This window comes from Apteryx mantelli, chromosome 3, assembly GCF_036417845.1.
Source record: "Apteryx mantelli isolate bAptMan1 chromosome 3, bAptMan1.hap1, whole genome shotgun sequence".
NCBI lineage: Eukaryota > Metazoa > Chordata > Aves > Apterygiformes > Apterygidae > Apteryx > Apteryx mantelli.
In genome coordinates this window covers 62,268,020-62,291,033 of record NC_089980.1, presented here as the reverse complement: position 1 = coordinate 62,291,033, position 23,014 = coordinate 62,268,020, and the positions used below count along the sequence as shown (strand labels likewise).

At 37.2% G+C, this 23,014-nt stretch overlaps 1 protein-coding gene across 1 annotated transcript in view; it reads right to left on the bottom strand.

The window, feature by feature from the left end:
• Positions 1–23,014, bottom strand: part of PRKN (parkin RBR E3 ubiquitin protein ligase) — an 816,438-nt gene that overhangs the window by 124,528 nt on the left and 668,896 nt on the right. The window contains exon 8 of the mRNA XM_067294746.1: positions 10,870–10,931. Coding sequence (XP_067150847.1) covers positions 10,870–10,931 — 62 coding nt within the window. The remainder of the gene's footprint in view (positions 1–10,869; positions 10,932–23,014) is intronic.

Below are 23,014 nucleotides of genomic sequence, written 5' to 3'. Positions count from 1 at the left end.
TAGCAGCAGAGTGTATATGTTTGCTGCCATTACACAGTCATATGTAAAATATACTGATTTATATGCTGTATTCTGTGGTCTGAAACAATCATCTCACTTTACATTAAGGGTACATGTATAAAAGGCTTGTAAAGGACCAAAACACTTATTCATGAATTATTGATTAGCTATTTGCGTATAGCCAGAGATTATATCTACTGGAGGCATTTTCTCCTGATACACCACAGCCATATGCATCACACAGTCCTGATGCAATCAACGTGTTTAAAACAAGTCAATTTTCAAAAGCACTTGAATGGCTTTGGAGTCCTGGAGGTATTTTCAATCAATCATACGCATGGATCAGATATTAAAGGATATTTTATCACTGGTTTGCTTTACCTCTGACTCTTAACTGGATGTTTAAAGCGGGATTCATTTCACTTAGCTTAGATTTCCACAGTGATGATGCCTATGGCTGCATTGGTTGTTTAGACTCTCCCTCATAATTAATAGAGAGAAATAGGATGTAATTCATCATTTCTATTCTAGATTTGTACATTAGCATGAGAAGAACTGAGCCCCAAAGTGTCTTGTTCTATTAACTATAAGGGGAGATGAGACAATTAGCTAAATGGTGACATCTAAAGTCAGGTGACACTTGCTTTAAGTGCTGCTGCACCAGTAATTCTGATCCTAAGTCACTTAGCCTAAGCTATTTTTGAAAGCAAGGTTTAGGTTAGACTGAATCACCTCACCCAACTTTAGCTCTTCAGAAATTAAGCATCTTACCTAAAAAATTCATATAGACTCCAACTATATTACATGAGAAGAGAAAGCTATCCCTAGAAGGGAATTTATCCTGTCTTAAATGTGATGTCTAAGGCAGGTGGGATGAATCACCCTGTGGAAGTGCTATAGTTGAAGCTGAGACAACTAACATTTGTTAGAGATTTGTAACATTTGCTAGACATCTAACATTTAGATAGCTGTTGTTGAATGAGATGAATCTAATTCTTGTGTACATTTAAAATATTTTACAATATCTATTATTCCATTATTATCAGTGTCCCCGATTTAAGAGATGAACTCATCCTGTGTAAAAGGCATCTGAACATGTTATAAGTAGGAAAAAATATCTCCAATTATTTTTAGGAAGATGCTCTTACAGAATTTAGTATATGGGGAACTTGACTATACTAGCATTCATGATACCTGATTTCAATTCCTGGCAGCAGCACAGCCTTCCTGTGGTTTTCACGTCAAGTCACTTAATCTGTGCTCCTCATCAGTTCCCCATTTGTTAAGAGGGAGAATGATACTTGCTGATTTCACTGTAGTGTTGAGAGGCAAAATCTATTAATAGTCATGAGGACATCAAATACTATGGTAATGAGGGGCATAAAATTACACAGAAATCACCAGCTGTCTACTGCTGCTAGAAATCAGCTTTTGAGCAAAGCATGTCAGGCATTTATATACTACTGTAATAAAGGCCCCAGAAATACAGGTAGGTAAATAATTGCCAGATTCACTAATGGACCATATATTTCAATGCTTATTTGAAAAAAAGTTCTTTAAAAATCATGATTTACTTCAAATCACCAGCACTAAGTCAGCTAAAGGTATGTGCACAAGATAGTCATAAAACATTGTTTGTGTGTGTGTGTCTCCATGTGTGCGTGAAAACAGCATTCTGCGGTGAACCTTCCCCTCAATTTGTGAATTGTACCACTCAACTCAAATCTATACTTCCAATGGAATAAAATTTTAAGTGAAAAATTCTCAGCTCTACTTATGGTATTTCTACCACATCACAAAGTTCTTTCATGCAAACTTTGTTTATAAAGACTTGTCAGGGCTTTTATAAATGATTTTTATAAATTATTATAAATTATAGTACGACATAGACATGGAGGCTGGATAAATGTAACCATTTATCCCCTGCTCCTCATTTTCCAGATTGGGATGGTATCCCTTTGAGTCTTAGAATGGTACCAGGTTTTCAAACAGTGGAGATTCAATCGTTTGATATTGTAAATCAGGCAATATAATTGAAATCATTGGGCTGACACGAGAATAAAGCAGGTTTAGCTAAGGATCACAGTATTTTCAGCTACCTTGAGCTTCAGATATTAAGACAAACCTGAAATGGATGCATAAAAACCCTGCAAAATGCACCTTATGAACACAGTGCTTACTTGCCGTGTCATTTAATTTGCAAGTCATGCTTCAATATGCCTTGTGCTATTTTAATTTTGCTTTTACACATTGGGCACAGCGTTTTTTCCCCCCCTTTTTTTTCTCATACCTAAAAACATCTGCTCAGTAGTAGCCTCCCAGGGAACTTTGGACAAGAGTTTAACAGTAGATGTAAAACCAAAATTTTTAATCTCTATAAGCTAATTTGATTACTTGTTTCTTTTAACTGCATGTAACCATCTCAGAGGAAAGAAAATCTACTTTCTGGAGTCAGATTGTTTTTACTGCTCCTATAAATCAAATAACCATCTGCATGTCTTAAAATTAGATTGTGGAGGCTAATAGTCCATAATGTAGACTAAGCACTTTATTTATATGTATTATACACATATGAAAAAAATAATTAGTTACATAATGTAATTAGGCATCTAAAAGTACAAAACTCAGCACACACTGGACTAGTAAAAATACTTATGAAAGTGGCATCAGGAAGGTGACTGAAATTATAATGAGATGGACTGACATAACATGCGTATGAAGGACAAGAGGTAATTAGCACTCTGGAGTTCCCGGCTTTTACCCCGGTATGTGGTTACTGGACCACTCTTACTTTATTTTTCCTGAGTTGGTGGGCTCCTCTGTCGGCCTGTGATAGGATGAGAAAAACAAGTCCAGAGCATCAGCTCCTTCTTGCTCCCTCAGGAGCACTGCGCACACCACAAAGGAGACCAGAAGAAGACCTGCCTTCTAGAGGGCTGGAACTTGCTTGACTTTAAGAGTCATGGAAATTGGGTAAGACAAAAAAATACTTCAGGTAGGAAGTGGACCCATGACTGGACCAGTGTAGCACAATTCACGGACAAAATGGAATTAGAGCAGAAAGGGAGAAAGGAAAGACTGCAGTTTGCAGAGTGGTATGAAAGAAAGCACAAGTTGAGGAGTAAGAAAAAACAATAAAATGAACAGTGAGAAGGTAGGACACTTGAGCAGGTTGTACAGGAAATCAAACTGAATACAGGAGAAACAACATGATATAAGGCCTTGGCAATGAAGAAGATGGTATATGTCTTGACACTGTATTTACAAACTGTTGGAAGCTTGTGGTCTTCCTGCATATATTTGTGAGATCAGTCTGAACAGACCGAATGCTGGAGATTAACATTCAATTCCTTCTGACCCTTGTGGAGCTCGAATCTATATTCCTTTTTCCCCTACAAATGACACAACCACCAAAGCTCTAATGGATGCAAGGAAAGCTTAATCTTTTCAGTTGATGCTGTTACATTTTGTGTAACTAGGATTCACTGAAGTTAGAGACTGGCTGGCAGGAATTCCACTTCCAAGGTCAGAAGAATGGATAGTCATTCTTCTTTTCCAGTTCAACAAATATATGCATATCCCATGAAAGTGGGTCAAAATTCACCTAAGGGACAGAGCAAGTCCCACCTTCAGATATCTACATCCACTTGGGAGGTTAAACATTGGGGTTAAAATCCATTCTCTGAATCTAACAAAAGGGGGGTGGAAGAGAATTCCTCTATGTTTTTGGAAGCACTGAAGTTTTTCATTGCTATTTTTATAGACAAGTAGACAACTGGTTTTGACAGGAAAAGAATATCCTTTAAATTAATTTTGATAACAAGCACTTTCTCCCTTCTTCCTCCCCCATGTTCATTTCAGCTGCTGAACCAAGAATAAATTGTTCTCACTTCTCTAATGCACAGACAGTATGGAAAAAAAAGAGTAGACATGTAGACATGTCTTATCTATGACAAGAACTCAGAGAGGATAAAGTTCTGATAACCAGGAAAGACACAGATGAGGAGCTCACATGGATTCCAGTTATGTGTGAAATCAGGAAAGAAGATGGTTAGGAGACATTCAAAGCAGATATGGCATAAGGAGAGAAGAGAGACAAGTCATGGGTGATATGAAGCTGCTGTAAAGTTTGTAAAGTTTGTTGTGTAGGCCCAGTGGTAGAAAAAAGAAGATGTAAAGGGGATCAGGAGTTAAACAAAGTAGCTCAATTTTAGAGAGAGAGTTTTGGGACCGTGATGACAAACCCAAAAGGTAAGCCACCTGAGGTGGACCGAAATCTGAGATTAGAAAGAAAAGGAGAGGAAATTGAGAGAAGCATGTAGGCATCACTAGCATTCAGGTAGTCTGGGCAGTAGGGCGAAGTCAATGGAGGAAAAAAGAAAGCGGGAAAGCACAGACCTGTATGAAAATCTACTCATGAAGATACAGATTTGAGAATACTAATAATAGTAATTTAGTAATTATGAACTGGAATTATTTAGTAAAAATTCATTCAGAGATATTTTTTTTTTGGAATTTATGTGAATTATTGAGAGGTGTCTTATATTTTTTTCTAAATGCACTTATCCAAAGTTCTTGACCCACAAATACTTCAGAAGCACTTTGCTGCTCATATTTGGCATCTTCCTGCACTAAACTCTGCTAATTAATTAAAATTGTCACATGACATTTCTTTTTCTTGAGTGGGTAAATAGCATGTATCAATTAGTTTAAAACTGACTTTACATTAACATTGTGCAACATATACTTTAAAATAAATTCCTACAAGCAAATACAGTAACTAGCATATTTGTGGCAAGCAAAAAATTAAAAGAACCTTCCCCCTGCCACACACATGTATTTTAGAGAAATTCCTTTAAAAAACAAATCAAAGTGAATGATTTCTGTCCTCACTGCATTCTCTCAGTACTAGACTCCCATAGCTCCTAAAGTTATAGTTCACAGTGAAAGCTTGCACAAGCCCACACCACTTTTGAACAGAATGGGGATGTGCATCTACTGATTTTCAAAACAGGACATTCTGTTACTTAAGTTTCCCCCAACTTGCACTGAAATGTGCAGAAAATGGAGTGCCATCCAGGCTTGCCCTGATTCCAGGGATATAAACACTCACAGCATTTCTAAAGAAAAAGTGAGCAGTGATATGAGTTGCAGTAGCAGCTGATAGGAGAAATCTGTTAAAATTGAGCATTCCTCTGTCAAAATATCAAAAAACTGGCCGATACATTCTGCAAAGTTGTCAGACTAGATGATATAGCAGAGAATCGCAGCTATACATTACTTAGTGTCTTTTTTTCTTGCCACTAGCATGCCATCTGCTTTGTCTGTGCTCTGACCTGTTGGGGGCACTCAGGTATAACAGCAAATTGCTCCTGCATTATTTGTTTTCCCTTCCAGCCTTCAGATGTAGCTGCTATTTTATTCATGAATCACAATACTGCATTTAAACAATTAAACAAGATTTTTTTAATCACTTTGGGGAGAAAAGAAAAGGGAAGTTTCTCAGAGAGTCATTAGGGAGACTCCATAACAGTGCATTACTAGTCAAATTGCTATGTTTGGGTATTGTAGTGTTTAGGTCTGAAATAAAGTGTTCTCTCTGCTATCTCTGGCACTGGCTTGTTGAATTATCTGCCTTACAGTGTATTTGACCATATTTACTGCATCTTTAATGTGTTTTTGTATGCAGCTTGAACTATCACCAAATATGGAACCACTTGTCTTTATTTGTAGAGATAGCCATATTGACAGAGCAAAGGGCTACTGCAGGAGACTGGGACTTTCTTGTGTTGTGCTATTGTTCAGCTGCCCCCCAGCTAACAAATCTTTCACCCCAATCCGGAATACATCTCAGATACCTGTGAAATGAAGCAGTTAGATAGGGGGCTGGACTGCATTCATTATACTAGAGGAAAATAAGAGATTATGAATAATGAAATCAAACTGCAAGAAAACACTCCGCAGAGCTAAGGAGAACTAGACAACTTCAGGTTTTACCCTTCCTGGGGCAGCATGTCCAGGAGATTCTCTTTGCCTTGTACAGAGTTTTGCACTGAGAGAATTTGTGAAATGAAGGTCTGAAGCAAACCAATCAAAGCTGCTGAACTTCTTTTTCTGCATCTGCTCCACCTTATAATGTGGCAGGAAACCAGAAAGCAAAAAAAGAATAACAGTCCAAGACATGAAGAAGCCTTTTCACGTTCACGAGCTCTAGAAGAGGTTTGCCTTTAGAGACTTTTCTAGGTCAGACTCTCTGGCACCTTCTCAGAGGGACAAGTATCAAGTGGAGTAGCAATCTGTTCCTAAATGTATTTGTGTTGCATTTGAAATCAATTACTTTGGAAGCCAATTATATGTGGGAAGTTAGGTACCCAGAATATGTATTGTATACCAAGAGAGCTCATATTCCTTTATCACTGCACTAGACTATGATTACCCCTTTCCATAAAGTCTAAAAATAATTCCCTCTTTAAAAACTGTCTTGCAACCAATCAAACTCTAAAAGATAAAATTCTCAGCTGGAATGAATTTCCCATAAAGCACATCCTTGACGGAACAAAAGGCCAAGGTGCAACCTGGAAAATTAACATGTCCGGGAGACTACAGAGAATTTTGTCTATTTTGACAACTGTGTTATCATTACAGAATTGCTTTTCAGCAAATATTAGCATGATCAGCAACTCATCATGCTTCAAGTTAAATATAAAGCCTTTTTTTCTCAGCATTAGTCCTCCTTCAATGCTTATGCTTAGCAAAATAAACAGCTTATTTAGATAGACAGATATACATGCAGCAAATGTTTTCCAGTGGTTTGATCCTACAAGCTGCTCAACACCTTTACCTCTTCCTGACACCAACAAAAATGATATATGCTCAGTATTTACAGGAAACAAATATCTGACGAAGAAATGGTAGAGACTATGGCTTTGTATTAGCAACAGTTGCTTGATTTTAATTTGACTGAAGTTTGGCTGATAAAGGTAAAAGAGTTGATGAAGCAGACTTCTCTAAGGCATTTGTCTTGGTGCTGCATGACATTTTGATTAAGTATCTAGAGTGATACAAAATTAACATGCCATATATTAAGAGGATTAAAACTTAGCTATCTGGCAGGTCTCAAAATATAATTGTAAATAGGTAATCATCATTAGGCAGGTGTGTTTCCAAAAAGGTCCTGAAGGTATTGATTCTTGGCCTTACGCCACTTAAAATTTTTATCAATGACTTGGAAGAAAACCAAGAACTTAAAACATCACAAATAAGGTTTGCAAGAATTTGAGAAGAGGAAGTAATGAACAAGATAAGTTCATGCTACAGAGCGATCTGGACTGTTGGTAAACTGGATTTAAGCAAACAACTTCCATTTCAGCACAGTCAAATGTAAAGTTACTTTTCTAGGAACAAACAATATTGTCCACAATTGCAGAGTGTGGTTTCTGTCTGAAGCAGTGGCTAGGTGGTGTGATGGATTGGTGAGCTGAATCTGAGCTGTGCCCGTCCATGTCTAAAAGCACTAAAGCAACTCTTAGATGAATAAATAGGAATCTCTTAGGAGGAAAATTACATTCCTTCTCACTGGGCAGTCACTGCTTTACCTGGAAGCTATGAGTACCTGCACTTGGGCATGTACATTTCAAACTATTTTGGCTGAAAAGTATTTAGCTGAGAATCTGGTTGACAAACTGACTTGGTTTTGTTATATAAGCAATCTATTTTAATCCTTTTTAGGGGCAGGGTGGCTCTTTCTGAGTCACATTCACAAGTTCAAGTCGTTTTTTTTTTGATGAGCCCTCATTGCCTTCTGATAGGAAGAAGGGAACTGGATATGCAAAGGATCTGGACATTGAGGAATGGGAGATACTGCAATATAGGGAGTGTACTGGCAGAACAGTTGAAAGAAAAGAGGCTGGGAATTTTCTGTCCTTCATGACTGAAAGGTATAATAGGATCTAAAGTCTGCAAGTGATTTCTAAACAAAGCGTGGATGCTTTTCTAGGCATTATACTCTAGTCTGAACAAGAATTAATTCAAGGAAGTCATGTAATCTGGATTCTAAAGCAGACCAGAAGAGATCATTACAACGGTCCATTCTGTTATTATAATCTGGCCTTAAATACATAAGCATTTTTAAAACAAACCTAGATTGAACATGTAGCAGGAAGATGCCCTATTATTCTTTGACTATTGCTTGGGCTTGAAGAAAATATATGCTGGATGGTAATGCTGAAATTGTAAGTAGTCTGAATTCAGCAGGGTTTTAATGAATTATGATTTTTTTTCTATCTAGTACACATGACAACAGAAAAAGACATACTCTTAAGTGTGTTTAAAAAAACCAAATATATAACCAAATAAATATAAGAAATAATTAAATAGTCATGTGAATAAGGAATTTTCCCCAAATCTCTTATTTTCTTCATTTACAGGATTTTAACTATTTTTTACCTTGTTTTTGCATCAATTTCTCCCTCTCAAACTGTGGGCTAATTCCAAGAAAATGCTACAGCGGTCACCACTAGACTCATTACAATATTGCTTTTGTGAGGGAGAATATAATTGCAGTATTCTTTATATTGGTATGGGCTCATGAAATAATTCAAGTAGCATGGCAATGTTCATTACTTGAAAAGACATTTGTAAAGACTGTAATGATGATCACTGTATCCAAATATTCTATTATTGTAGCCATTTTCAGTGAAAGACAAATCTTTATATGTCAGATCCATTCTGCAAAACAACTTTCCATCTACATAGTTTTATGCTCCTAACCCATGTTGTGAAATATTTTTCATCTGTTTTAGGTCAATAAAAATGTTCAGTCAATAAAAAAGGAGTAATTCCATTACAAAAGCCTGAAAAATACCAAAAATACTCTGTGTGGCAAAAATACTGTGTTTATTTTAGTAGCAGTGCTTTACTCATAGAACTCCTTCTCAGTCCATTCTCTTCAAGACTTCTCTTATTATTGGATACAGATTAACTGTCTTCTGTTTTGAGGTTGCTTGTGGTTTACATCATCTCAGTTCTGGAGATAATGTATGACCATATAATTTAATACTCTCATAATGCAAAGACACCAGGGTGGATGAGCAGACAAAGGTGAATAAAGAAAAATTAATTAAACAGGCAGTCTTAAATCTGACATTTACTAATTTCTGAATTCTTGATTTGCACTCTTAACTCTTTTAGCCTTTATTTTTATGTCTACCACTCCCTTTTTTGAAAAGCAAATAGAAAAAAACAGAAAGTCCATCAAGTAAATCGTATCAGCTCAGTCAGTGGTCATTACCAAGGCTGGGTTCTGTAACTCCATCGTCAGAGCTATCAAACTCTGGTTCAGCCCTCTCCTTCCTACACTCAGTCTCTGGGTTTAGCCATTTCCTCCTTCCCCTTCCAAAACTCTCCTTTCTTCCCTCTCTTCCCAGTCTACTCTGCATAGCTTCACCTCCTTGGGCATTTAGTACAGACCTTCTTTTATTTACCAGCCTCTTCTAGCCAGTTTCTTTACTTAGTCATTGCCCTCCAGTCCTTGGTCCCCAGTTCCTTGTCAGACCTTTATTGCTCTCACCCTGGTTTCTACTCCTACCCTCTTTGCCCAGTCAGCCCCATCTCTCCTGCTTCCCCAAGCTCCATCCCTGGTGTCACTCTTTCCTCTATTTGCCTGCTGGATCTCATCAGTCTCCTGGCCCAGACAATCCTAGTCATAATTTCTACATTTGCTCTTCCTAAATCCTCAGTCTCAACAGAGTCCTTCTTCCATTCTCTCCTTGGGAATTGTCTGGCCTGTTTTTTGTCTTTTTTTCCACTCCTGTCAGTTAAATCCTCCCACACTCCTCTTCAGGCTGCCTTCTTGCTACAGAGAAACTGAGTCCCTGAGGAATTAGGATGACCTTCTGTAACAGCTGAAAAGAGACTCTGACGGAGGAACACTAAAAGTCTAGAAAACTTACCAGCAGTCCTAACTGTCATAAAAATATACCTGTAGGAGATTGAAAGGGAACGGAGAAGCAAAAGGAGGTTCTAGACAATAAAGTCGGATATAACACCTAAGGAACCAGACTTGGACTGGACATCTCAGGGCCTACTCCTGCCTCTGACACAGCCTTCGTATAGCCTTTCCCAAGTCCCTTGGGGCTAGATTCACTAAAAGACATTGATACTCTGATGTACAGTACATGAATGCTGACCTGTTATGTCCTTGGTCCCTAGAATCTGCAACTCTGTGTTAGGCAGTTAGGCTCCATAAACAGTACATTAGGAGAGGCAGACTTGAAAGATACGGACAACTTGAATTTCAGAAATGCTGAGTATTCAAAAATTCAACTTGCCTTTCAAAATTTAAGGCTATTTTCTCAATATATCTATACATTAATTTTAGTATTGACAAAACAGGAACTGTGATCACCTTCTGAGTGTTACAAAAGCATATCACTTACGCTTTCTCAAGATCTCTCTATAGAAACAGTTCTGTGAGTACAAAGCACAGCTATAATTATGAATGAGAAACATACCTTTAAAAGAGACAAAAAGGCCACAGAAAGAGAAAGATCCTATTATGAGTAGCTGTAAATATCAATCCCTTAGTCAGATTGTTTGCCTCTCCGATGTTTTAGAGAGCCTGTTTACTGCTGTAGTCCAAAGCTGAAAAGCTGTGGCAGATAGCAGATGTACCAATTAATAACCTGTCAAGGCTGATGGATAGAATGAAAAAAAAAAATCTCATGTATATCTCCCGTGTGCTTTTTTCCCCACATTTCAGGTCACTGGGGGTCATGAGACACACAGTGTCTCCCTGGAGAGAGACGAAACTGTCTCATTAGCGTCTATCTTTCATGACATTATGACGCTGCCTTTGAGATGCTAACTCACCTGCTCTTCTCCCAGAATCCTGAAGTGATGAAGCTCTTTAATCAAGGAGTCTGGACAGCCAGCTGTTGGGAAGAAACAAAACCAGGCATTTTAGAGCTCCCCGTCAGCGCTGTTTCAGTATAAGATACATAGATGCAGAGAGGATAGAATACACAGATTACATTAGATAAAGAAGATTAGAAAGATTAGCCATGGTTCTGTGGGCATCAGGATGCTGAAAACCATCTATCAAATAATCCTTCCACGTTTCTAAGCATACTGCCAAGAACACTTAGAAAGGTTATGTTCTGTATATTTTAGCCCTTTTCCCAAAGGACTGCAAACCAAAAGCAAGATGAAAATCGTAGCACTGTCTGCCAGATACCGCCAGCCCCTTAGTGTAAGCCAACAAGCTTGTTAAAAGAGGATCTCACATCAAAACCTTGGAGCTACCCAAAGCTGAATTCTGATTCACACACCAGGTTTGGACTCATTTCTAAGTGTATTACAGGTTTTCCCTGATTCCCTGAAGGACTTCACAGACTCTGCAGGCCTCACAGATCACTTTACTTTTGGCTGTCACAAATACAATCCACTGCATAAATAAGCAGTTGTCACCCATTGATGTAAAACACAAACCAACTACACAGGCAGGGGAGAGATTTGCCAAACTTTGCAATCAGATTAAGGTTTGACTGTTACAGACATTCACATCTCTACAGGCCAGTAAGAAAAAATATGTCTCTCCTGATGCCATGCAGTTTACTGACCTGTTCAGCCTGTGATTACCTTCCTAGTGATGAAATCCAAGGGCACTACTCACTTCTGTAGACTACTAGACTCATTTCTGGCAAGGAATAGTAGTGCAGACCTGCGAAAGCAATCTGGGCTTTATTTCTCTTACCATAAATTGAAGAATCTGCTTGTGAACACAGAAAAGGTGGAGAATACTGCTCCCATAAAAGGAATTAAAAACATAGTTTTGCCCAGAACATGGGAGGAACTAAGATTTTTATCAACCTGTTTTTCTGCTGACACACTTATGAAAAAGTTCTCTTTCACCCTTAAAGTTACTATTAAAAGGATGCAAATAAATTTGGAGATGGTTGTCAGGATATCTCCATCAGCAGCGTGACTTCACTCAAAGGCAAACTGGGGCATGGCTTATACTCACAACTTTTGTTGGCATAGTTGTGTTAGGGATACAAAAGAAAAAACACTTATACTTGTAAGCAGCGAAACTGAAAAGGCAAAAACATTGTATAGGCACATGGACACAGTTATATTAGTACAAGTCTAATGGTATGGATTTCTCTACCTAGGGAATAGATTTAAATATCTAAAACAACGTCCTACTGGTAAATTCTCTATCACCATTCAGAGGAGGTACATGTGGAGAAGGCACCATCAACACAACTGTATCAGTAAACCCTTTAAAGGTAGCCAAGGTTTAAGCATATAGTGAGAAATATCTATTAGTAGCTTATTTCTTACTAAATACTACTGTTTCCTCCCATTTAATAAAAAATGATCTCCTGATAGCCTTCTCTCTGTCCATCTCTTCCTCCCCTCACACACCAGGATATTCACACATTTGAATGCAAGAATGAGTTTTAGCTCTGTCAGTGACTCTTTCTTCATGATTTTATCCTTTTTATCTTCTGGGGCCACTCTGTGTCACCTTTAATTCTTCTCTCCTTACTTCCCCCCAGGCTCAGGCTCTCACTGTTTTATTCAACTTCTTGTTCTCAGTGTACTTAAAGTCATTGTTACTACCTCCACCACAGAAACACTTCTATGCAGCATTTTTCAGTCCATTTTCACTGGCATTTATATCTCCATCTATTAACTATTACATCTCCATCTCCAACTACTACAAGTTAAGCACAGTACACACTGGGTTCACAGGCAAACTTTGCACACCAAAGCATAAAAGAAAAAAAGTATATTCAAGTTTCTGATGTACAACTTGCACTTGCCACAAAAAATAAATACTCTGCACTTTACAGATTTCTGCTGTTTTGTGTAGAATGCTTTGAGGATTAATTATTATGCTCTCTGTAGTACAGAAGCCCTTATATTCAATAACCCCAACAATTACCAAAAGTTTTCATTTTCCCCTTCCTAATCAACTACTACTTGAAAAAACACAGGCTTATATAAAATTTCCACACACATACACCAAAATATAGCAATAGTTACATAAATAAATCAATGAAAATTAAACACTACAGTAATAAAAGCCTTTAACCAGAAGCCAAAACTCTGGGTTGAAGACATCCGTAAGCTGATAAAATGACAGCTAAAGCATTTATTAGCTCCCGCTTTCAGCTGAAATTCAAACCTATGTGTTTCATATGTTCTGGGCTACAATGACTGTTACAGGTTTTTGCCTGCTGTGGAGGCAGAATGAGAAGTAATGAGTATGAAATTGGTGCAGATCTTTAGTTTTTTTATACCACATTTTCTCTGATGTAACTCTATTGACCTCAAAGGAATAAGAGCTATAAAACTAGTGAGATAACATAGGAAAGAGGCTCAATAGTCTCAGTGAGAAACTAATGTATGAACGGATGATACCAAGTTCAAAGCATTAGTATCTTTAAAAACTCACTGCAAATAAGACCTTTGTTTCCATTTTAAATTTTCTGTCACATCCCAGATTATTTGTTCTGGCAATTTCTTTTGTTGCTTGATTCCCACTTCACATCATTAATTTACTCCAAATGCTAATATAGAAAAGCTACACTTATTAATCAAATGTGCATTTAAAATTACAGAAATTTACAACTGTCAGCCCTTATCGTTGTGGCATTCTCTTCACAAAGATATTTTTAATTTGTTCACATAAGGAGACACAACTCCAAAAGAAAAATAAAAAGGTAAAATTTAAGGACAGATTAAGAAGTAATGTCTCCTGACATCATAAATCCTCTAATTTGAATTGCTCTGTACATACATTTTCAGCTACACTTATAATTAAACTATGATTCCAACTACTACCAATTTAATTACCCAAATTGTCACATATTTTTTTCTCAGACAGAATTAGCTTCTGTTTTTGTTTTTACTTAAAATTAATTCTTTGTATGACTTATGTTCTCCAGTGAACTGCCAAAGCAAAAGTTAAATCAACCCTTTGATATTGCATAAACTGGCAAAATGCAAGCAAAAAAGGATTTCTGTTCTGAATACAGACAACTGAGAGGCAACGCAAGTGTCAGGGCACTGAGGGCAGATGCAGTAGCTGAATGTTGCCTCCCAAATTCTGCACCAAAAGGAAATGCATGTTGGTCATAAATATATTTTTTATGTCCAGGGCTGAATTCTCTCCTCAGATATAATGTCTTCAAAAATACCTTACAGTTACAAGCATTTATACCTATACTGCAGGACTGTATGCTATATCTTACTTTCTACTGAAGATACGTAGCAGTATTTCCTGCCTTGCATATTAAGTTCCATCTTTCCCCAAAATGTATATTTGGGTGAGATTCACTTCATTGAACTTAAGCATCTAAAAATTAGTTATCTAGATCTAATATAGTACTTGCATGTTTCCTTTATAGTCAATGGAAGGAAATACGTACCCTCATAGGGTAATTCCTCTTGTCTGAGATAGACCCAACAAAAGTATCTTTTTCTCTCCATTAACTATAGAGTCTAAGGTGACTAGATAAGATATACACAAATAACTTTTAAAATTAGATGAGATCAATTTCACCCAGCACCTGCAATTCAACAAGTCATTTATGCATATGCTTCACTTATATGCTTACAGTTTTCTTCTCATGTTTAGCCCCTTGCAAACGGAGCACTTACATTATGAACACAGCATAAATTCTATTTCTACTCGCTTATAAATTATGTCTGCATCAACCCTTGTTAATTCTGAAAAGTACATACCCTTTTGTGAGTTCTGAACATAACCATATATGAATATCTATCAGTGTCCTTCAAAGGATTTCTTTCCACAGTGCTAATTGCTAAGCCAAGCTTGCAACTGAATAATGTTTCAGATACATGAGAATAACCAGTTATTTCATGCCTAGAAAATTAATGCATGAGTGTCCTTTTTTCTGATTTGTCTAAGTAAAATCATATTTGAATTGAGTACAGATAAGAAAAATGTTTCACATTAAAAACAACCTCCCAAAATCTAAATATTTGGAAATGCAGCACTGTAGTATTTGCAATATGGCAACAAAGAGATAAGTGGTGATGAGGAAGGAGAAAAAGAGCCCAGCACCACAGTGTGTGTGACAATGACAGGAACAGTAACTGGGTACAAAGAAGAGGGAGTCAAGTCAGACTTTCACACAACACCCAAGCCTTAGCAGGTTGGGAATCCTACAATTAGCAAGCGTTTGTTCGCTTTCTCATTTTCCCAGCCTCTTCCAAACTGGTTACTAATGGCAATATCAGTGTAAAAAAATATACCTTTATGCTGTTTGTGCCTCTTCCAGTGAAAAACAATCCTGTGTTGGTGACAGTGTAATCACTTTTAAGGGAACAGACAATGATTTTGAAGTAGTAAGCGACTTCATTGTATTTGTGTTAATTAAATGTTTTGATGTTTCAGGTGACCTTTTCTCATTCCCAATGCTAGGGAAACACGAATAAAGACAAAAATAAGAAGAGCATATGGCATGCACAAATATTTTACTGAAAAGAGAAACAGATACTATGAAGAATATCACGTATGTAATTTACAGACCATGAGCACATAAGCCTATCTCTGGCATATTGCTTGGGCTGAAAGCTGTAGAAATGTCTTCTTACAGATCCCACAGAAGGGTATCATTAAAACCATTGCCATCTTTTTATTACAATCTTAATGAGCAATAGTTTTGTAAGTAGTTTAGCAAATTATTGAGATTTTTTCTCTTTTACTTATGAATTTTGTAATGTAACCAAATTTCATGTGTCATTAATTTGTAGACGAACACTGTGTTTACAGATATCATTCTTTGTAGAAGACAGGTTTATTTTTTTAAGGAAAGAAAAATGACAAAATTATTCTGTGAATAATTTGCCATCTCAAGTCTTAAAGCCTGACATTTGCAGGTTTTAAAATGTGGAGGTTTCACATGGGCACACAACTGTATCTGTTAGGATCAATTATTGCTAACCACCAGTAATCACAAAATCACAAGTCAGACCCAAAATTTCTCATGAAATCAGCTTGTAATCATTACATTTAGTTATTCATTTATTACTAAAAAAAGTTCTTATTCATTAACCTTCTGATTCCTTAATGTTGATAATGCATTCAAGCCACAATTTCAAAGTAAGATTCTCAGACCCACTAACTCATACTTCTGCTTCAAATACGATTGTGATGATCTATTGTGACTGGGATATGTTCACTTATGGAACATTTTTCCCCAAGAAAGAAAACGAAACAACCTTTTGTTCAGTGGATGTTCAGCGGTTATTTCTTTGCCTAAACATCTGCTTACTTACAGGTATCAAAACTTTTCTCAAGAAGTTTGATCCATCTTAGCTATAGATCTATTTCAAAATGCTATAAGCAGCATTCAGCCTGGCTGACATACTTAAACATCAGAGGATTTAGTTCTTGTAAATATACTGTTGACTGAAGTAATTGATCTATTGGAGACAATCCTATAATACCCAAATATATGATACTGGCTGCCTTATAGTTAGTCTAAGAAATAACACATACAATAAAAACGATAAAGTGAAATAAAAAATTACATGGGATTCTTTACTTGCACCATGACATTTTGATAACATCAGTTTCCAGATGATATTTTTCTGTTCAGTAATCTAGAAAAGTAGGTATTAAGAAAAACAAAGTATGCCCAAAAGGAGATAGATTAGAGTGCTTAAATAAAATAGATTCTTTTGAAAAAAACATGGAGGAGGAGATATTTTCAAAACCAATGAGTACTGACTTTTGTCCTTGCAAAATCAACAGGCATGTGTTAGTCTGCAAAGCTCAGCTCTGCTCTTGGGCAATGCTAAACGAGAGGGTGCAACAAGCCATATCTGCAGGTGGCTTACGCACCCAGAGGTCAACGTTGTGAAGGTCTTTCCTGTACATCTTTAGAAGCCTCTGTAAAAATACAAATAGTGGGGCAGTTCTACAGCTGAAGCAAACTGGCATAGTTACAGTTAAGTCCATAGTGCTTACACATGTTCAGACCAGCAAAAGAATTGGCTTTGTACACTGAATTTAATACTTTGTTAAAAAAAGTGTGTGCCAATAAAAGGTACCCTTTTGAAAGATTAAGTTTCCCTTATTGCATAGCTTGCTTTACAATAGGAACTCTACTTGCTCCTTTTTTAAATTTCAGAATTAAATACCCTTTTATCCTGATTAATGCTCTTGTCAAACAGAATTATGGTCATTTTGTTTTGTCTTGACTAACTTCCAACAGCTGAAGTCAGTAAAAAGTTCTATACATTATTTTGGGATCAAATGGGCTAGTAAAGCTAGTATTCAAGAAAGTGTCCTGAAAGCTTGATTGCTGGGACAGAATATCTGTTGGGTTTTGAGGTTTACCAGAGATGTTGCTCAACTGAACATGTTAAATTCTTGTTTGTACGTGCTTCTTAATTTCAAAATCAATTAGGGACATGAAAGATTTTTGCTGACCTGCAGTACTTGTGCAATAATTCTGCAAAAGGACTGCATTAGACACAGAAAAGGCTCACATAAAGTTTGAGTACTTGCAGCAAACAGAGCATCTCATTAGAGAAAATTCTTTTGGGCTGGCTTTCTCACACTGCACACAGCTCTGGCCTTTGCAGTGCTGCTACTTACTGTTTTTTAATGATGTTTCAAGGCCAAATGACCAAAACTAATGAACCACGTTAGCCATTTCCTACTAGGTTCTTTTTTTTAATCTCTACAGCAGAAAATATCAGCAGGAATATTGACCTGACATTTCAGTTTAGGACCGGCTTGCTTGCTTGCTTTTTGCATAAGGTAATATTTAAAAGAGACTTGAACAAATACTGTTTACTTCTCATTGGAATTCCAACCCTGAATTGCACCGAACTGCACAATGCCAGCATGCCAGTTATTTCTGGCAGTTTTCCATAAACGCTGCACTGCTATATGATGAACTGTCCAAAGGGCCCCTCAGAGGCAGGAGATTTTCTAAAAATAAATTCAGTATTGCCCAAGAGATGGAGACTTCTTAGTGACCATGAAATACAGCAAACTTATTTGACTCACAGACTCTACCATCCGGTTGTTCAATATTCCTGTTTAAATTATAGGCTTAAATTCACCCATGCAATTCCCAGCAAAGTCAGTGAATATAAAGCTTATGTAACAAGACCTAATCCATGCTGTCTATCTGTAACAGGAAACTGAACAGGGACCTTCCCTGCTCAAATACAGCAGCTCCAGAAGCAGGCCTAAAAAGGAGAATTCCTTCTTTCTCTGCAGGTACTGACTTATGTCAAGCTTAAGTAAATTTTAGACACAACATCACTTCATTAACAAAACTTATTTCTACAGCTTCTTTGTAACATCAAAAAATCAGAAAATCAGCAAGTCTAAGGCTCCTAACATTACACAGGTGAATTAGTTTTTTAATTGAGATACAACAGAGCTGCTGTAAACTTCTTCTGGAACACACAATACCTTGCGCCATATAAACTTTGTCAGTGGAAAGCTCATTGCAGGGATCTGGGCTGAAATGAGCTCTTCACTGTCAGTATACTAGGTTTTTAGCTCAATCAACTCAGTTCATGAAAGGTTTTCTCATCTTTTATTCAAAAAGTAATTGAAATCTCCAAAGCAAACTCTGTTCTCTCAAATTCCCACCTTCATGCTGCTACTGGCCTTTGATGATGATCAGTCCTTTTGAGAAGGCAAGTGAGAGGTCAGGAGCTTTCAGCACATGGTAGAGACTTTATAAGAGAGGAGATTGTCTTCGCAGGGAAACCCCAACTATCACTGAATAAAAGTCAACAGTCAAAAAGTCAACAAAAATAACTGTCAAAGAATTTCATTTGCCAGTTACTGAAGGGCAAGTTACTTGAAAAGTCCATCATTTCTGAATGCCAGAATTAAACAGGTGCAATGCAGAAGGCACTAAAAGGTTTCTAACCTGAAATTAAATCAAAGTTCATACAGCAGTTATCCAACTCGTGGCTTGATAACAGAAGTATATTACGAAGCCCAAGGTGAAGAGAATCAGATATGGAGAGTAAATATTTCTTTTTTTTTCACTTAAAAGTTGGAGTAAGAAAACTATCCTCCTACAATTCTGGGAATAAGAGATAAAATGAACAGTTTCACCAACTCATGTTGCAGTAAATTCCCTTGTCACCCAAGCACTCATGTTTTACCAGGTGAGGCTATCACACAGACTATGTAATGTGGAGTAAGCCACTGTAGTATAAAGAAAGCTGTGGCCAGGTGTCAGAGAACAAACACAGCTTTCCATCTCTTCTAATTACAAAACCTAGTGTTAAAAGAAATTAAAATGCATTTTTTTCAAGGTTATTACCCGTCCACAGCACAAAATCAATATGCTAAGCTCAAAAAATATCTGACAGAAAAACCAAGACGCACACATGTAGGTCTCGCTCTCTTTACTCACACATGCATAAGCATGCACGAAATTACTCCTGGAGAATGGCAAACAATATTCAGTGACCCAGAAACAACAATGCTTTCTTTTGCTTCTTTTAGATTTCTTTTTTCCAGGGATATGATGTCACTCTGTACAAACAGTATATAAAAAATGCAATTCCTTTAATCTGTGCAGCATTTATAAGAGTCCAACATGAGCCTTTCACTGAGAGCTTAGACAAATATTTAAATTGCTACATAAATGGCTCAGACTATGCGACAAGCCCAGGCTACTCTAAAAATAAATGTTCAGGGACAATAAACCCATCCAACCAAAAGAGAATTTTAAAAAGGCATGGATTATATTATGTCTCACAGAATAGTACAGACATATCTGAACAAGTGACTATGATTTGCTCTTTTTCATAGACATCTTATGACAGAAAAACATGTCTAGAATACTTCAGAATGAAGCAACTGTCTAAAAATGACCTGCACTCTCTTAATGGAGTTGAAATGTTAATTGTTACCTATTTATAACATTTTTCTTCCTCCTCCTCACCAGCAATACATGTATGCATATCTTATCACTCTCTGTGATGGAACATGGCAAAGTTCCACTTTTCGCAAAATGAGGACAGTTTTGCATTTCACCTTAATCAGATCAAATTAGGGCAGGTGGTAACCCTGCAGGCAACATAATTATGAAAAATGCCTGTGTTCAACACAAACTGTCCTTCCAGTCCCGAAGTCTAATAGGACATCATAGTACAATCTTTTCACATTTTACTGGCAGCTCAGAACATAAAAGTCCACAGAGGGGGGTTATATGCTGCTCTGACTTTTGCCTCTGTAAATCCAGAGAAATAATACATATGTTCTTCAATATTTATACTAACATAGGAGGTAAAGTTTGCTTCTGAGTGCAGATGCTGGTATGGGATTAAAACTAAAGTTAAATACAGGATAAAAGAAATTAAGTCACTCTCTACCCAGGACTAATTCTAATAACATTGTGCAAGACAGGCTAATCCTGTATTACGAACAGTGATTTGTGTTTCTACTATAAAAAGCCGGACAGGCGAGCATAAATACAGGAGCTCATGCTGCCTGTTTGTCTAACAAAAAAGAATTGTAAAGATCAGAGAGCTTCCCAAAGATAGAGAGCTAAGGATTTTCCTGATTTTATATTTATATACTGTCCCTATTCTTGAATAGATCACTTGCAATGAATAGCTGGTAAAACACATTTGAAATCAGCTGAAAATTTAATGCAAAATTCCATTCTCCATTAAAGGGATAATACAGCCAGGTTCATTTAGAATATTACTCCTCTGAAGACACCCTGAGCACTGCAATAACAAATGTTATATCAAAGATGCACTCAGCAACAAATGCAATATGAGTCTCTGCGAGGCAATTTTTCAGTATGTCAGAATTATAATATCACTCCATGGAAACAAAATAAGCAGCACAAGCTCGGCTGTTGGGATCACTTTATTAGCAATGCAGTGTTTTCTCATAAAGAATGCTTTGCTTTGGATCTGTCAATGAACATCAAAGATGGCCTATCCATTTTTATGGAGCACAACTTATTATTTGCCTATGAAATAAACAAAACACTCTAACATTCATCTCTCTTTCCGCAACACTTCAAAAATATTATTGAGAACGACAAAACAAATCCTGCTCATCTTTTTTGTACAGCTGAAGTCCAGTCCAGTGAGGTTCTTTTTTTTTTTTTTTTTTTTAATCAAGAGTGATAAACACTGAAACAGCCTTCCCAAAAGTACCAGTTAGAGAATAGTGAACATTTTCCACCTGGTGGATGTTTATCTGTTTTTAAATACCCACAGACTTCAGCAAGTACTGAAAAGTATTTCGCTCTGGTTAGTCATCATGTTGATACATAAATTGACTTAATCTCATCTCTCATGCATTAAAAAGAAAACTCCACTCTCGCTAGGTGCTTTGCTGCCACCTGGGTGCTGCAGCACTGGAGAGGCTCTTTCCTGATCTTGTGACGACTCACAGATGGCTGCTGCTCTTGCACCATGCTCACGAACTTCCAAGGCTGCTACAATTTACCCAAAGCTCAATGGCTGTGTTGGGCCAGGAACACAGGGGTAAATGGATATGCTGCAATTCACTGGGAAGGAGCAGAACCACGTAGCTCTGCATTATGCCATCCCTGACTCATCTGTACACCGAAGTGAGTTAGTGCAAGCCATTTCATGAAATTACGCTAGCAGTTTAGTACAGAACAGCTGCTGCACCACACTGGAGGATACTCCTAGTCTTTACTTACACAGCCACAAATAACTTCCAAGCTAATCCAGAGCAACAGCATACATCTTTTATCTTTACCACTTTAAACAGAGATATGCTGTATGTTGTAATTAGTTGGTCTTGTCCGACTTTTTTTATTAACCTGCAATAATTCCATTATCACAATGGTTCAATACATCCTCATTGAATTAGACACTCACTATGACACTGTTTCTTCTAATATTTGAATCACTGGGCCTATATCTAAAGCAGGCACATTTTTCCCCCAGCCATACCTTTTTTTTCTGTATTCTTTCAACATTGCTGAGTTTCTAAGTTGTGAGTCTGAAGCCAGAATAGACAGGCAGAGGAGCAACTCTCCAACCTCACCAACTGCAGATAAGAAACCCACAGGGTATAGAGGCTTTCTGGGGGGCTCTTTTTTTTCTTTTCTTTCCCCCTTTGGGTGGAGGTAATGACATATCAATTGTTTCCAAACAGGAAAAAAAAATCTCTGAAAATTTTGTACCCAGTAGGATTCTAGAGTCACATAGCTTGGCCCTATGAATGCTGGTGTAGACACTAGAAATCAGCATGGGAATGTTGTTGACCCTAATACTGATGCTAACACTTAAGTACGCTGATAAGCCACATCAGAACGGGCGCCTCCACAGCTCCCTCCAACACGCTGCCGACCCCTTCCCCAGAAACAGAGACAGAGCTCAGGCATCTGTCTCCTCTGTTTTTTGTTCATGTGGTACAAAATGGAAAGTCAAGTTACTGAAGCTAACCATGAGGTTGAGATTTTTTTTTCCTCATGTGATTAAAATGCTCACTTGACTTTGCTCCATTTCAGTAGATGACTGATTTGCAGTTGTAAAAATAACACTAGGTCTCACCACGTGTACACTTACCTTTTGACACCATGTTAACTATTTTTTCCAAAGAGTACTTCTGAGCAGTCATTCATATGTTAAGTACTGAACTCTGCATCACTTCTGCCTTTCAATATTACACTTTCATGCTATATATTTTCCACTTGTGTCTGTTATGTTATGGATCAGAAATTCACTTTTGCTACAAAGATGTCTGGCTCCAGAATACCACCGTGCCTGAATTTTAAGAGAGAGACTTTTTTTCCCCTGACTGAGAATAGTTGGAAATTATAGTTGGAACTATAACAGCATACATAAAAGCTAAAATTCCTTTGAAATATTTGGAGGGGAAAAAAAGCATCCCTTAAGCATCAAGTCAGCTGGAGATTCTTCACACTACTCTTCTGTACCAATTCCTATAGGATTTGCTTTTTATTGTAGCCCAGTTCCTGTCTGTTTCAGG